This window comes from Haliotis cracherodii, unplaced genomic scaffold (genome assembly GCF_022045235.1).
Source record: "Haliotis cracherodii isolate W230 unplaced genomic scaffold, xgHalCrac1.p SCAF_5, whole genome shotgun sequence".
NCBI classification, from domain to species: domain Eukaryota; kingdom Metazoa; phylum Mollusca; class Gastropoda; order Lepetellida; family Haliotidae; genus Haliotis; species Haliotis cracherodii.
Genome location: NW_027266308.1, coordinates 22,369,546 through 22,382,147, shown reverse-complemented (window position 1 = coordinate 22,382,147; position 12,602 = coordinate 22,369,546). Strand labels below are relative to the sequence as shown.

Sequence of the window (12,602 nt, the reverse complement as noted above, 5' to 3'; positions counted from 1 at the left end):
GAATAGTTCTGGCACGATACCAATATATGTTTTTGAAACTTTACGATAACATGTAGGTATTCATGCAACATGCAAAACCATAGTGTAATAAATGTATTGGGACTGAGTGAACCAAATGATAGGTTCCTGAAGTCTATCGGTTCGCCCCGATTATGTTTCTAGGTTTGTCAGCACCATGCTCGGGGTTTCACCGAAGTGGTAAACGTCTGATGTCTGCATCACTTCGGGCTTTCATCCCACATTAAACTGACACGCTGCGTGTGTGTGTGTGTGCGCGCGCGTGCGAGTGTGTGTGTGTGTGTGTGCGTGTGTGCGTGCGTGCATGTGCGTGCGCGCGCGCGTGTCCTCTTGGTCTGTGTCATCTTCAGTATAAAATAAAGATTGACTGAAATTTCCACGAGAGTGTAGTTTGGACATTTGACATTATATTCGAATTTTGCTGTTGATTATTCTGCCACACATTTCCTGAATGATTCACCATACAAACTACAGTAAGAGCTACTGACTGTGCTATTTGTTCTGTAAACATTACCAGGTTATAAAGTCAGTGATGTGTGAAGGTACAAACGAATGATTAGAATAAAGATAACTTATAAAACGATCCAAACGCCTCCTTAGCTTTTACAGCTTGAACTGTAAAAAAGCTGGAACTGTTGGAACTTTGGTCGACATAGAGTGAAAGATAGAGGTACTTTTGGAGATTAAAGTCATCCCTTTTATCAAAACGTCTTGTATTTTGAGATTATTTTGTCACTCTGGAACGTTATGCAAAGGTCTAAATATGAAACAGGCGTGGCTGTTTGACTGATCAAATGAATTATGACAAACTGCACCCATGCATACCATTACACGTTAATAAAAAAATGTTCAACATTTTTTTATGTGTAGCTATTCGTTGGTTATCATCACGAGTGGGGCGTAATAAGATCAATATCTTGACCATCACATCGTGCTCGGTTCACTCACGCTATATTCAAGATACTGTGGGGGTCAATAGTTTGATGTCTAGTTACATGTACACATTGTAGATGGTATCTATTTCACTGGAAGAAAGGTTAAGCATCATCCTCTTAAATTCTTTTTATATCACGACCTTCTAGTTATCTTTCGGAAATATCTACATTTGGCCTTGATCTCATTTTGATAAAGGTCAAAATAAGGCTCCTGCGATACCATGTGTTGTGTTGGAAATTACAGAAACATTTGTTGAAACGTAAGTTTATCATTAGGTGTCTAACACGAAAAGTCATCTAAATTATCCAAACGCCTGTCTGCGGGGATGTCATGGCCACTGATTGTCGTGGTATTCAGGTACATGCAACCATGCCTTGTGGACATCAGGTAATCGGTACATGCTCACAGCCTTCACACCATATATACAGGCTATCTTCTCACTATCTCACAGGTATTACAATCATGCAGCAAGTACGACAGATTAGTTCAAGGGTGTTTGCACACTGGGTACACTTGGTACTGGGTTAATTTGCTTACTTGGGTATTAGTTGCAAATGAAAAACAAAGGATTGTATCATGGGAAGCAATGGCTTCAGATTGCTAAAACTCCAAGGGTTATGTGCACAAAACCTATAAATATTTCTTGATGTTGTATTCGGAGTGTATAGGGAGTAGATTTCCCTGAGAACATATGTAAATTGTGATTCTTATATCCAGGCGAATGTAAATTCCCCTGCCGCCCGGATATTAAAATGATGTTTTATTAATAAAATAACCGCCACTTGGTCGCATAATTAAAAAATATATGGATTTTCACAATCAGAATTAATTTGATAAAAAAACAAGGTCGAATACATAGCCCATCAGAAGCGTGAAACGAATTCTAGAAGCTCTTAAATATTTGGAGAGCATCGTGAAAAAGGAAATTATATATAAAAATATAAAGTGCTTTTGCTTATTGTCTTTTCAGGGAGGATCACGAATAAAATGTACAAGAACATGGTGGGTAATCCAAAATGACAAGCATTTGGGAGGGTATTATTTTCAGTACATTAACGATGTCACAGATTTGGTATCGTTATCTTGAGTTTCGTGTGTGTTATTGTTTAAATAAGCAGTATTTGAAGTTATTATCGTTGATTTACCTGACGACTTGGGATGAGCAAGAGGTACAATGTTAGCAATGTTAGCTTCAGTCTCAGTCAAAATTCTGGTGCGTTAAGAATGTTTCTGAGAACGAGTTTAGTGACAATAGACGAGAGCGGGTGCGCCCAGGACTGTTTGACTTGGGGTCCGCTCCAAGTTATAAACCTGGGTTCCAGAGTCACACCAATTATCATTATCGTTTACCATTGGTCGGTAACCTTTCCTAATTGCAATAAACTATTCCATTCCTCTAGTCGTTCTTACCCCGAGTACTATTTTGTGAATTCCACCCTTTCCAGGAATTTGATTCGCCTCCACAAGACTATTTATGTTTTATTTGTTAGAAGGTGTATAACTCGGACTGCCCTATTTCCGACAGTTCGGATGATATTTCTAACCTTATTACCCTCATCAGTATATGTGACATTCCCGTTGCCCCAGTGTCCCATGTTTGCCCTCGTCTCAGAGCACTGCATACCTACTCAACAAATTTTAGCAACTCGTAATTTCATGCCTATAATATTTACGTGTATACCTCCATAAATGCAAATAATTTTGAAGTTAATTCTCAACACACAAATACAATGCAGAATGTATCCAAAGTCATTTATAACATACAATGCATGAACATACAATGCATGAACTTACAAAATGAAATAACAAACGGATGAATTGCGTGGATCGATGCTCATGTTGTCAATCACTGAAATGTCTGGTCCAGACTCGGTTATTTACAGGCCGCCGTCATATGGCTGGAATATTGCTGAGTGCGGCATTAAACAACAAACCAACAAACAATACAATATCACAGAATATGATCAGTGATGACCTTTCATGTCTTGTGAAAGGTATGTTTGACTAAGCTAGACCGAGCGCATGTTGTTTTGCGTCGCTTTTCATTACTCCAGATATTTATCACGTCAGTCTGAATACAATCAAGTCGATTATTCTTCCCCAGATTCTCGAAAGGGAGGTGGAAGTACACTAAATATTTCTCATAAAGAGAAACACTTGGTTGAACGGTGGAGATGTTTGTTAAAACAAATATTAATAGTAGCAACAACTTCAATGGTAAATATATATATTGCACATGTAGGATAACAAAAGATGTCATGGTGAGGATGTTGTATCACTCAAAGTATATTAGACGGTCATGACTTTGGCGTCTGTATCTGCCGAACTTCTTGACGTTGTCTCTGTTCCTTCCTGAATAGCGGAACGAATATGCTGAAAGAAGACATGAAGATTTGAATTAATTAGATAAGAAGACTTAGTACAATTAAATATTATAAATACCATTGACCCATTCGCTACCACAGCGTTGACAACACATGCCCATCTTCTTTCTCTTATCAGTAAATTCCCACATAATTACTTTCGCAAAATAGTTTCATTGAATTGGAAGACTATCTTTAGCGTCGTGCCATTTTAATCAGACTCAAATCGCATGGATCCAGGGTATTTATAATTAAAGATTGGGGTTATTATACACTGAATAATCGAGGATGTCACAATATGACTGCAAACATTTCAAATATGCAGTACTACATTATGTATACATCATAACAATCATCATAATTCACGCCACAAAAGAATATCTATCGATTCCGCAGATACTTTAATAATACATGAGAGCAGAGATAGTTCCAACTGACCTCTTATCATCTGCATGTGTTTGTGGCAGTGTAGATAATACCAACAGTAGATTTAGCAATGTGTCAATCCTTTGTACCGCCTAACAATCATGACAAAGTATTTTCGGCAAATAGGTGACTATTGAGGTGCCTGTTTTGATGAAACATATTAAGTTTTAATTCCAAGGTACTATGTCAGTGAGATGTAGCTGCCATGTAGGCCTTGATATGAAGCCACACTATACTCACAGGTAGAGGACTAAGGCTGCCGCATGCATGGCCCCCATGGCGATAAACACAGCACCCCTCCAGTAAGTCACTGTCTCTTGGTAGATGCTGTTGAAGAGCGGGGTGCCGAACGTACTACACGCAGACTCCACGAGGGCCAGACTAGCAAACAGTGCCCCTAGTAAATGTATAACTGAAGATCAGTATTTAAAGATGCATCCAGTGGTTTTGCATATAATGATTTATGTTTATGTATAATGTTTATAAATGTGTCAGAGTCGCTATTATCGCTATAATTGTGATAACTATAGTGGTCATATTCCAATTAAAGGTTCTATACTAGTATTTAATCAATATTTATCTTACAACTAGGAGAGAGAGAGAGAGAGAGAGAGAGAGAGAGAGAGAGAGAGAGAGAGAGAGAGAGAGAGAGAGAGAGAGAGAGAGAGAGAGAGAGAGAGAGAGAGAGGGGAGTTTTTTCTAAAGGTATAATAAAATTCAGCCTCTTACGAGAGCATGTTCTACATAACATCCTGCATCTCAAACCACACTTAACACCATCATGACCAAATTGATTATGCTACTTGGTCTGACACAAAATTGTCTTTGTGCCACTTCATTTTGCACACATAGACACATATTTTGTATATCTACTAGATTCAGACACCCTACTGCTCAACAATTAAACAGCGTGAGTTGGGTATTCATGGGCACTGTATCACATGATTGTATTATATATACACAAGTAGTGTAAATAATTTATTTGCCTAGGTGTGATCGGTTTAATCTCACTGTGAAGGCTGCTTGTATGGGATTAACAGGAACTGTGTTGTTTTAAGAAATGGGGCCATATCATAAGCAATTATCCTTTATCCGATCAAAGCATTCAGCAGAACTTCAGAGTTCAGCAGAACACAGCTCTCAACCCACCACTTACTGATAAATAGTGAATGGTTTAACTTAGAAGAATAAGGGAATTGGTAACTGTACACTCCATTTGAATGATCAGTGTCATAATGCCTTCAAATAGAGAATTAAACCACCACACTGTCATAAAACATGGCTAATGCTTCAACAAATATTGAGTTTGTTACGAAAGATAAGGCAACTTTAAACAATCTCATCCCAGCCTTGTCAGATTGACAGACCTACTTTTAAGAGTCTAGCAGTGTCCCAAACGAAGAAAATATCGGATGACAATGACAGATAAGATAAGATAGGAAATATGTATCTGTGTGTATGCGTGCCATTGCAAATGAAATATAAATATTCATGCGAATATGTATCTCTGAGTGTGTATCTGATGGAAATGAATTTATTATACAAATATTCAAGTATATCAGTGTCAGCTGCATATTTTTTATGCCAGCAATACAGTCCATTGTTCTGCCAATCACCATGCTTCACTAGTAGTCACCCAAAAGGTGCCTACTACACAATGAGGTCAACCCACTAATACGGTCCACAGAAGGGCTGAGTCTATTTACATGCACTGCGTGCGTCCAGTGTTAGGCACTTCGCTCTGCCACGATTACAGACTTTAAGAGATTCAACAGCCCCCACTCTGTGTTAAGGTAAGATTATGTAATTTATATATTTAAGCCCCCACTCTGTTTTAAGGTAAGATTATGTAATTTATATATTTAAGCCCTCACTCTGTTTTAAGGTAAGATTATGTTATTTATATATTTATGAATTCCAGAACCTACAATAAGGTAAATTTCTTGTATTTCGATATCTTGATTGTTCGAAGGGTATATATTGATGTTATTATTGCTACATAACATTAGATTACTATCAATTCGATAATGGTTCTAATGTTTACAGTCAATTGTTCAAGCCGCTTTATCATACACGTACTTTTGAATATACTCTCTCTCTCTCTCTCTCTCTCTCTCTCTCTCTCTCTCTCTCTTCTCTCTCTCTCTCTCTCTCTCTTTCCCTCCCTCTCTATCACTAGACATTGATTATTCATCAAATGACTTTAATTTGTGACAAAAGTGAAGAGAAGAGGGTCAAATGGACAATTTCTGTATGGACATCACGATTAAAAACAGAAGGAATTCGGTTGGAAATTCAAGATACAGGTCCACTGGTGATGGGACAATCTCCGATTAATGTTGGTCCTGTACTTTTAAATTATATTAATTAATAACTTTTTGTCATGTATCAGCTGCGTACCCTGTTTACTTTGAGGCGCCATCTTTGACATGATGCCCCGGATGATAGGAGTAGCGGCAAATCCGACAAGTCCGACAACAGGAACTGCAGTGAAAGGTTATTATCATTGGCAATTTGGCTGTAAATCACGAATCATAGTAGGCCTAACATAAGATGAAGATGTGAAATGGGGTTTCTCGTCCCGTTAAAGATTATTGCACTTATATAGTGACATGCATGCACGCGTGTGTGTGGCTACTTGTACCAGTCCGGACTTTACAGTGCTATCCAACTGAGATACCATCCCGTATTTTAGCATCAATACCCCACTGAGAAACAGTACACCGGCTCCGAGCCGGCCAGTCCTTGTTTTACTCAAGCAGGGAAACAACAAGTACCATCTTGTAACGTGTTGTGGCATGACCCGGCCGGGGTTCGAACCCCGGACCTTCCGCTACACCACGGAGGCTGTCAGACCAAGTATAAGCCGTGCTGTATATGGCCATTGACTATTCAATAGAGAATCAATCAACAGTGTTGATGCCCGAAGCGCCATCATTACCCCGGTCAATGGCGGTCAACTCAGCTCAACTCAAGGATACAACCCAAGCTTCCACTAACGCGTTAAAAGCATCGGCAAACCCGACCTTCTCTCGTAACCGCGTCTTGTCTTACTCAACTTCACAAATTAATCTAAACGAGCCCCTCATGAAACTTTGCCTCGTTTGAACCGTCTAATATCGGAATGAAAATCTCACCTCCCGCATAGAGCATAAAGTCGTTTGTGGCAAATCCCCACATGAGGTCTCCGCCGATAGCTGACACCGTGGCCACTAAAGCAACAACTTCATCTGTCATACAATACTGTAGTCCTTTCACCAGAAACACCCCGACCAGGTTCTTCACCAGGTAGGTGATGGTGTTGAACAGCCCCATCTTCTCCGGGCTCCAACAGAACGGCAGGTTCATTTCGAACAGCGTATCCAGATTAGACCCACTTGAGTTGTTGATGATGGAGAAGAGGAATATCAATAGCCCTAACCAGATGAGACCTTTCTTTAATCTTGTTCCCTGGAAGACATACACGCTCATCATGTTCCGTAAACCCTGAAGGGGGGTAATGCAGGACCTCTGTTGCCTGGGACATGTCTCCTCCATGAACAGGATCACGACTAGGATACCTAGGACATTGACAAGAGCTGAGGTTAAAGATGGATAGAAATAGCCTGTGGCCTGTATGAAATAACCTACTGCGAGGGATGTAAGAGCAGCGCTAAGACCAGTAACGGTCTCGATGACGGCCATCCACAGAGATCGGGACTGGTGTGGGGGTGTATTGTCAGCGGTGTAGGCGCACGATGCAAGCGTGAATGACCATGATCCTCCACATAGACCATACAGACCGGTAGCAAGGAAGAGGTAGTCGAGGTCTAGGTTCCAGTGTATAATTATTACCGTAACAATTGTCCGTAATACATACCCCGTCATACATATAACATAGAGGAACTTCCTTCCAAAGAAGTCAGAGTAGGTTCCCAGGATTACATTACACAGGACTGCAATGCCGCTGGACGCTATAGTAAACTCGGAGAGCTTCTCTGATGATTCAATCTGTGCTCGCTCCTGGAGGATGTAGCCTGGGTCCGATGTGTTCTGGAAGCATGGAGCCAGCGTGGAGAAGTTCTTTGTTCTCGTGTCATTGCCGAATACCTGCAGGGAGATTCTGTGGTAGACGTATTGAGACAGGGCCGGCGAGAAGAGGCTGGATGCTGATGTCAGGATGCAGACGACAACGTTAGCCAGGACCAGGTTGAACAGACAGGATCGTCGCCCTCTTTTCTCGCCACAAATGCTGAAGAATTGGAAATTTTCTATTTATTTATTTGATGACAAATTCTTCGAAGGAGACATTTTAAAATCGTTGTCATTTGTCTATTTATTTAAGGATAATATGCTAGAGTTACGAATTATTGCTGTATATCATGTACCATATCATGTACAACGATCTATCGTTACATCTTTAAAGTTTAAGTCGTGCCAGTAGCCAGTGATCGTTGTTTCGAATTCGCGATCGGCCTGATTATCATCCTTCTGTTATCAGCACCATATACCTAAAGTGGCAAATATTTACGATCTCACCCCGTGATATAACTTAAATACTGCTCAAAGTCGGGTAAAAGCCAACTTGATTCACTCCTTACATTTAACGGTCAAATATTACAGTGTTATTCGGATTAAATGTGTTATCCTTTTATAAAATACATTTTATATCATATTGCATTAAGACTTGTTTGTATTGCCCCCCAAACCTTTCTTTTATAATATAGTAAGAGTTGAAAGGTGGCTTCATACCTGGTCAATATTTACAGTTTAGCGATTATGTTATTTTGTGGATCCACTGTTCAGAACCGCATGATTGACATGTTCATTAAACATTTCTCCGCGAGTTTTACCGGGTTTCTTCCTTGAAATGACAGTTTGTGAGATATAGATAGCCTACTCTTCCCTCAGATAATCTGTCTGTCACTCACACAGCGAACGGGCCACAAATCAGGTCGCGGAGAGTCCTTTGATTAGTGACTGAGTTTCGGCTGCTTTGGTTGTTTACTCCCCAGGGAGCTGAGTGAGTGAGTGAGTATGGTTTTACACCGCTTTTGGCAATATTCCAGCAATATCACGGCGGGGGACACCAGAAACGGGCTTCACACATTGTACCCATGTCGGGAATCGAACCCGGGTCGTCGGCGTGACGAGCGAACGCTTTAACCACTAGGTTACCCGACCGCCCCAAGGGAGCTGAGAATGAATATCTAGTGTACACTGATCCATTGGCCGGGGTAATAATGTTTGAGTGCTTAGAGCATGCTTATGCATGGAGTACAGCGTCATATTAATGGACTGTTATTATTATTAATTTATCTCGGTGTCGTGCACATCACTTGGGAGAGTTACGTCCCTTATATCTTTCAGGGCATTTTTTTCGAATGACCACTCCGCCCCGATTATAACCTTGACGTTACACATGCCAGAGTGGTAAACGTCTACGACATACACAACATTAATCGCTCCATTCGCATTAAGCTGTTACACCCAGCTGTTAAATTAGTGATTGCGTGAGCCCGTAACAAGGAAGTGACCCAGGGGGATTTGTGTTACATAACATCATGCCGAGTGCCGGGACAGAGAATGCGTGACCCGTGACCCTAATGTCGGAATACTTGTTACCAACCTTGGAGGGGAGATCTCGTCTGTGTCGGGCTGGCTCGAGAGAAGCGGTGATTTCTCGTTGTTTGAGTCTGTCGCCATTTTGTTCTGATCACCGTGACCATATGAAAGCCTTTAATTCCTATACCGTGACAGTGGAGTGTGTCTAATCATTTACAAACCATACCGAAGCATGCTGTTACAGATCAGAGGAACATGCTATGCCCATTACACGAAAGAAAATTTTTGTTAGTCATTGCAGGTCATGTGACTGGTAGCAAGGCGCACCACGTGCTTTGTTGTCAACAAACCCACCTGATCGCATATCATCCCGTTATAACGCATCGCGTCAGGCGCTGTGATTCGATATACCACACAAGGGATTGTTACTGTGTTAAATAACATAGAAGTACGCGAGTGGTTAACTGCAAATTAAAACATGGATGTACATTTGTATGAAAATAAAAAACCCCAATGATTTCGCCCATTTATGAAGTATGAGTGAGTAACTTATAATTATATAATATTGAATAAGTGTTCATATACTCTAAATACCAGTATTTAGGAGATAAACCTTTGATGTTTGATGTCGTCCCACTGTAGAGTAGATACCTCTTATTTGAATTTGGAGCCGAGCGCTTAAGCGTATGTATAAATATGAAATAGTGGTTCGTGTATGATTTTCTTAATTGTGCGTGTTCTGAAATGAATTTCATCAAGTTTGACTTCAATGATGTCGAGACATTGATTTCGTGGCTTTTCGAATGGACGAGTGTTTTCTGAGTGATGGACTTTCAAATCCTCTTCTGCCAAATCCTTACGATGGTGGCTGACGGAGATGGCAACGAATATCGATCACACAAAAGTGTGTAAACAACATGTTGTCATGAATAAGTTTTTTTCAAACAATTTTCATAATGTTTTATTTTACTTTCATTGTCGGTTGTTTCAATGAGGAAATAGCTGAAATTGTTCCGATTCTGGTCACAATAGTACATGTCCCTAACAGTTTCATAAACATTTCATTTGTATGCAAAAGATATGCCTTTGTTCAATCTTTCGAAGCAGTCAGGGTTGCGGCCTAGAACGCCCCAAAACATCCGATATCCGATATTTCCTCTATTCGACGCTATGCCGTCTATTAATGTCACGAGAGCCCTTGACTCGGCGTGTATTAGAGTCCTGGCTGGTATTGGAGACCAGGGTGTATTAGAGGAAATATAGATACGTGTTACAGTTCATATGGGGGTGATAAATCGGGAGCCATTTTTATGAATCGATATGTAGGCTATCGATGTATTCATACGCTCGTTTTTTGGTGAAAAAAGGAAACCTCCTTTTAACCAACCAGAATCAAGCATTCATCAATGCCATGGTAGAATCTACGATGTGCTCTGGCAGTGATGTATGAATTAATTTTACATTTAGAATATTTGCGCATGTGTAGGAATGTTTAATGCTCGCACATGCTGACAGCTGTGTAGTCATTCGAGATATATAAGTGTTATAGTGCAAACCATTTCAATACTTTTACTTAAATAGTGCAAACCATTTCAATACTTTTATTTTACATTTCATTTATCTAAATACCTAACTGGTTCAATATGTTTCCAAATGCGCCGAAATTCTATGCCCTTTGTCTGTTTGATATATTCAGCAAACATTCGGCGTTCCCCTCTTATCATAAGCCCCTCCGGGCAGGACCTTTAATCTCCAGAGCTAACTATAAATTTTAATTAACACCTCCTAACGTCGCCGGATCCTACGTATATACATACACGTGGGACAATGACCTTGCCACACGTTATGTAATACCTCGCTCTACAAAACCCGACTGACATGGTCAGTCAGAGGGACAGCCTAGAGAACAGCCAGAAGGTAAGTGACAGAACGGTTCTCCCACCCGGGAAGATTGGCCACTCGGTCCCGGTGTGCGTTCTGTCACGTTATTATCAACATGTACCTTTTCGACTCATTTCAACCATCAACAATAAATATGGCTGCTGTCGTCTAAACTTCACCCCTGAGTTTTGTCTTCCGTCATCACCCTGAGCTACCATCCGAGGGCCGAAACGTACGCCCTTGGACAGATGATGGAGAATAATCCGGGTAGCGTGAGTTTGCTGTGACTCACGCACGATCCCCCTACCCTAACTCGCAGCAAAGTAAATGGTAGTAGTTCAGAGTTGAAGGGAGACAAAAGCAGCGGCAAGCCAGCCGCCATCTTGACGGGAAAACGAAGAAGATGACAGACAGCACCCCAGCCAATCCGATCGTCAGCTACAGACAGCAGCCCAGCCAACCCGATCGTCAGCAACACACAGCAGCCCAGCCTACCCAATCGTCAGCAACGAACAGCAGCCCAGCCTACCCGAACGTCAGCAACATCGACATCCAGACAATATTGTGACAATATTTTTTAACTTTCGTTCCAACTCTCAACGTGTACTGTGCTAAAACGTATTCTCACGGACATTCTTGTTCATATAAGGTATGTTATGTAATCAAGTCATTGTTGTTTCGTTGTCTTTAAATTTTGTCATGTTTTTCTATAATGATTATGTATAGCAATCTATGTATTTGTTATCAGAGGTACATCCTTATCAGATTAAGTTTTTGAAATCGGCTAGGCTCTTACGCTATTCATGACCTACACATTGCATTCATCTCAGTCAAGTGTACTGCATGAAGCAACCACTTGTCAACCTGTCGATGTCATTTGCATTGATCTGTTCTTGTACCTGTACTCCATTTTGTCATTATTTTTAAAACGCTTTTGAGGACAAAAGCTCCACGACGTTCAGGGGTATTGTTATAGTGCAAGCCATTTCAATACTTTTACTTAAATAGTGCAAACCATTTCAATACTTTTATTTTACATTTCATTTATCTAAATACCTAACTGGTTCAATATGTTTCCAAGTGCACCGAAATTCTATGCCCTTTGTCTGTTTGATATATTCAGCAAACATTCGGCGTTCCCCTCTTATCATAAGCCCCTCCGGGCAGGACCCTTAATCTCCAGAGCTATCTATAAATTTTATTTAACACCTCCTAACGTCGCCGGATCTTACGTATATATGTTACAGGAAACAAGTATAATCAGTGATTAAGTCTAATAACTGGAAATATCAGTGATTATGTCTAATAACTGATTCACTCGGTGGTTATGTCTAATTACTGAAATATTCAGTAATTAGACATAATCACTGAAATGAACCAAGGGATTGTGTTCTGTCACGTTATTATCAACATGTACCTTTTCGACTCATTTCA

General features: G+C 40.4%; 1 protein-coding gene across 1 annotated transcript; it reads right to left on the bottom strand.

The window, feature by feature from the left end:
* Positions 1-2,883: 2,883 nt before the first annotated feature.
* Positions 2,884-9,550, bottom strand: LOC139444239 (lysosomal proton-coupled steroid conjugate and bile acid symporter SLC46A3-like). Its single transcript, XM_071225162.1, has 5 exons — positions 9,352-9,550; positions 6,881-7,974; positions 6,144-6,227; positions 3,984-4,140; positions 2,884-3,327 (listed from the first exon to the last, which is right to left on the bottom strand). Exons 1-5 carry the CDS (start codon positions 9,426-9,428, stop codon positions 3,252-3,254), a joined length of 1,488 nt encoding a protein of 495 aa, XP_071081263.1. The 5' UTR covers positions 9,429-9,550; the 3' UTR covers positions 2,884-3,251.
* Positions 9,551-12,602: the final 3,052 nt, after the last annotated feature.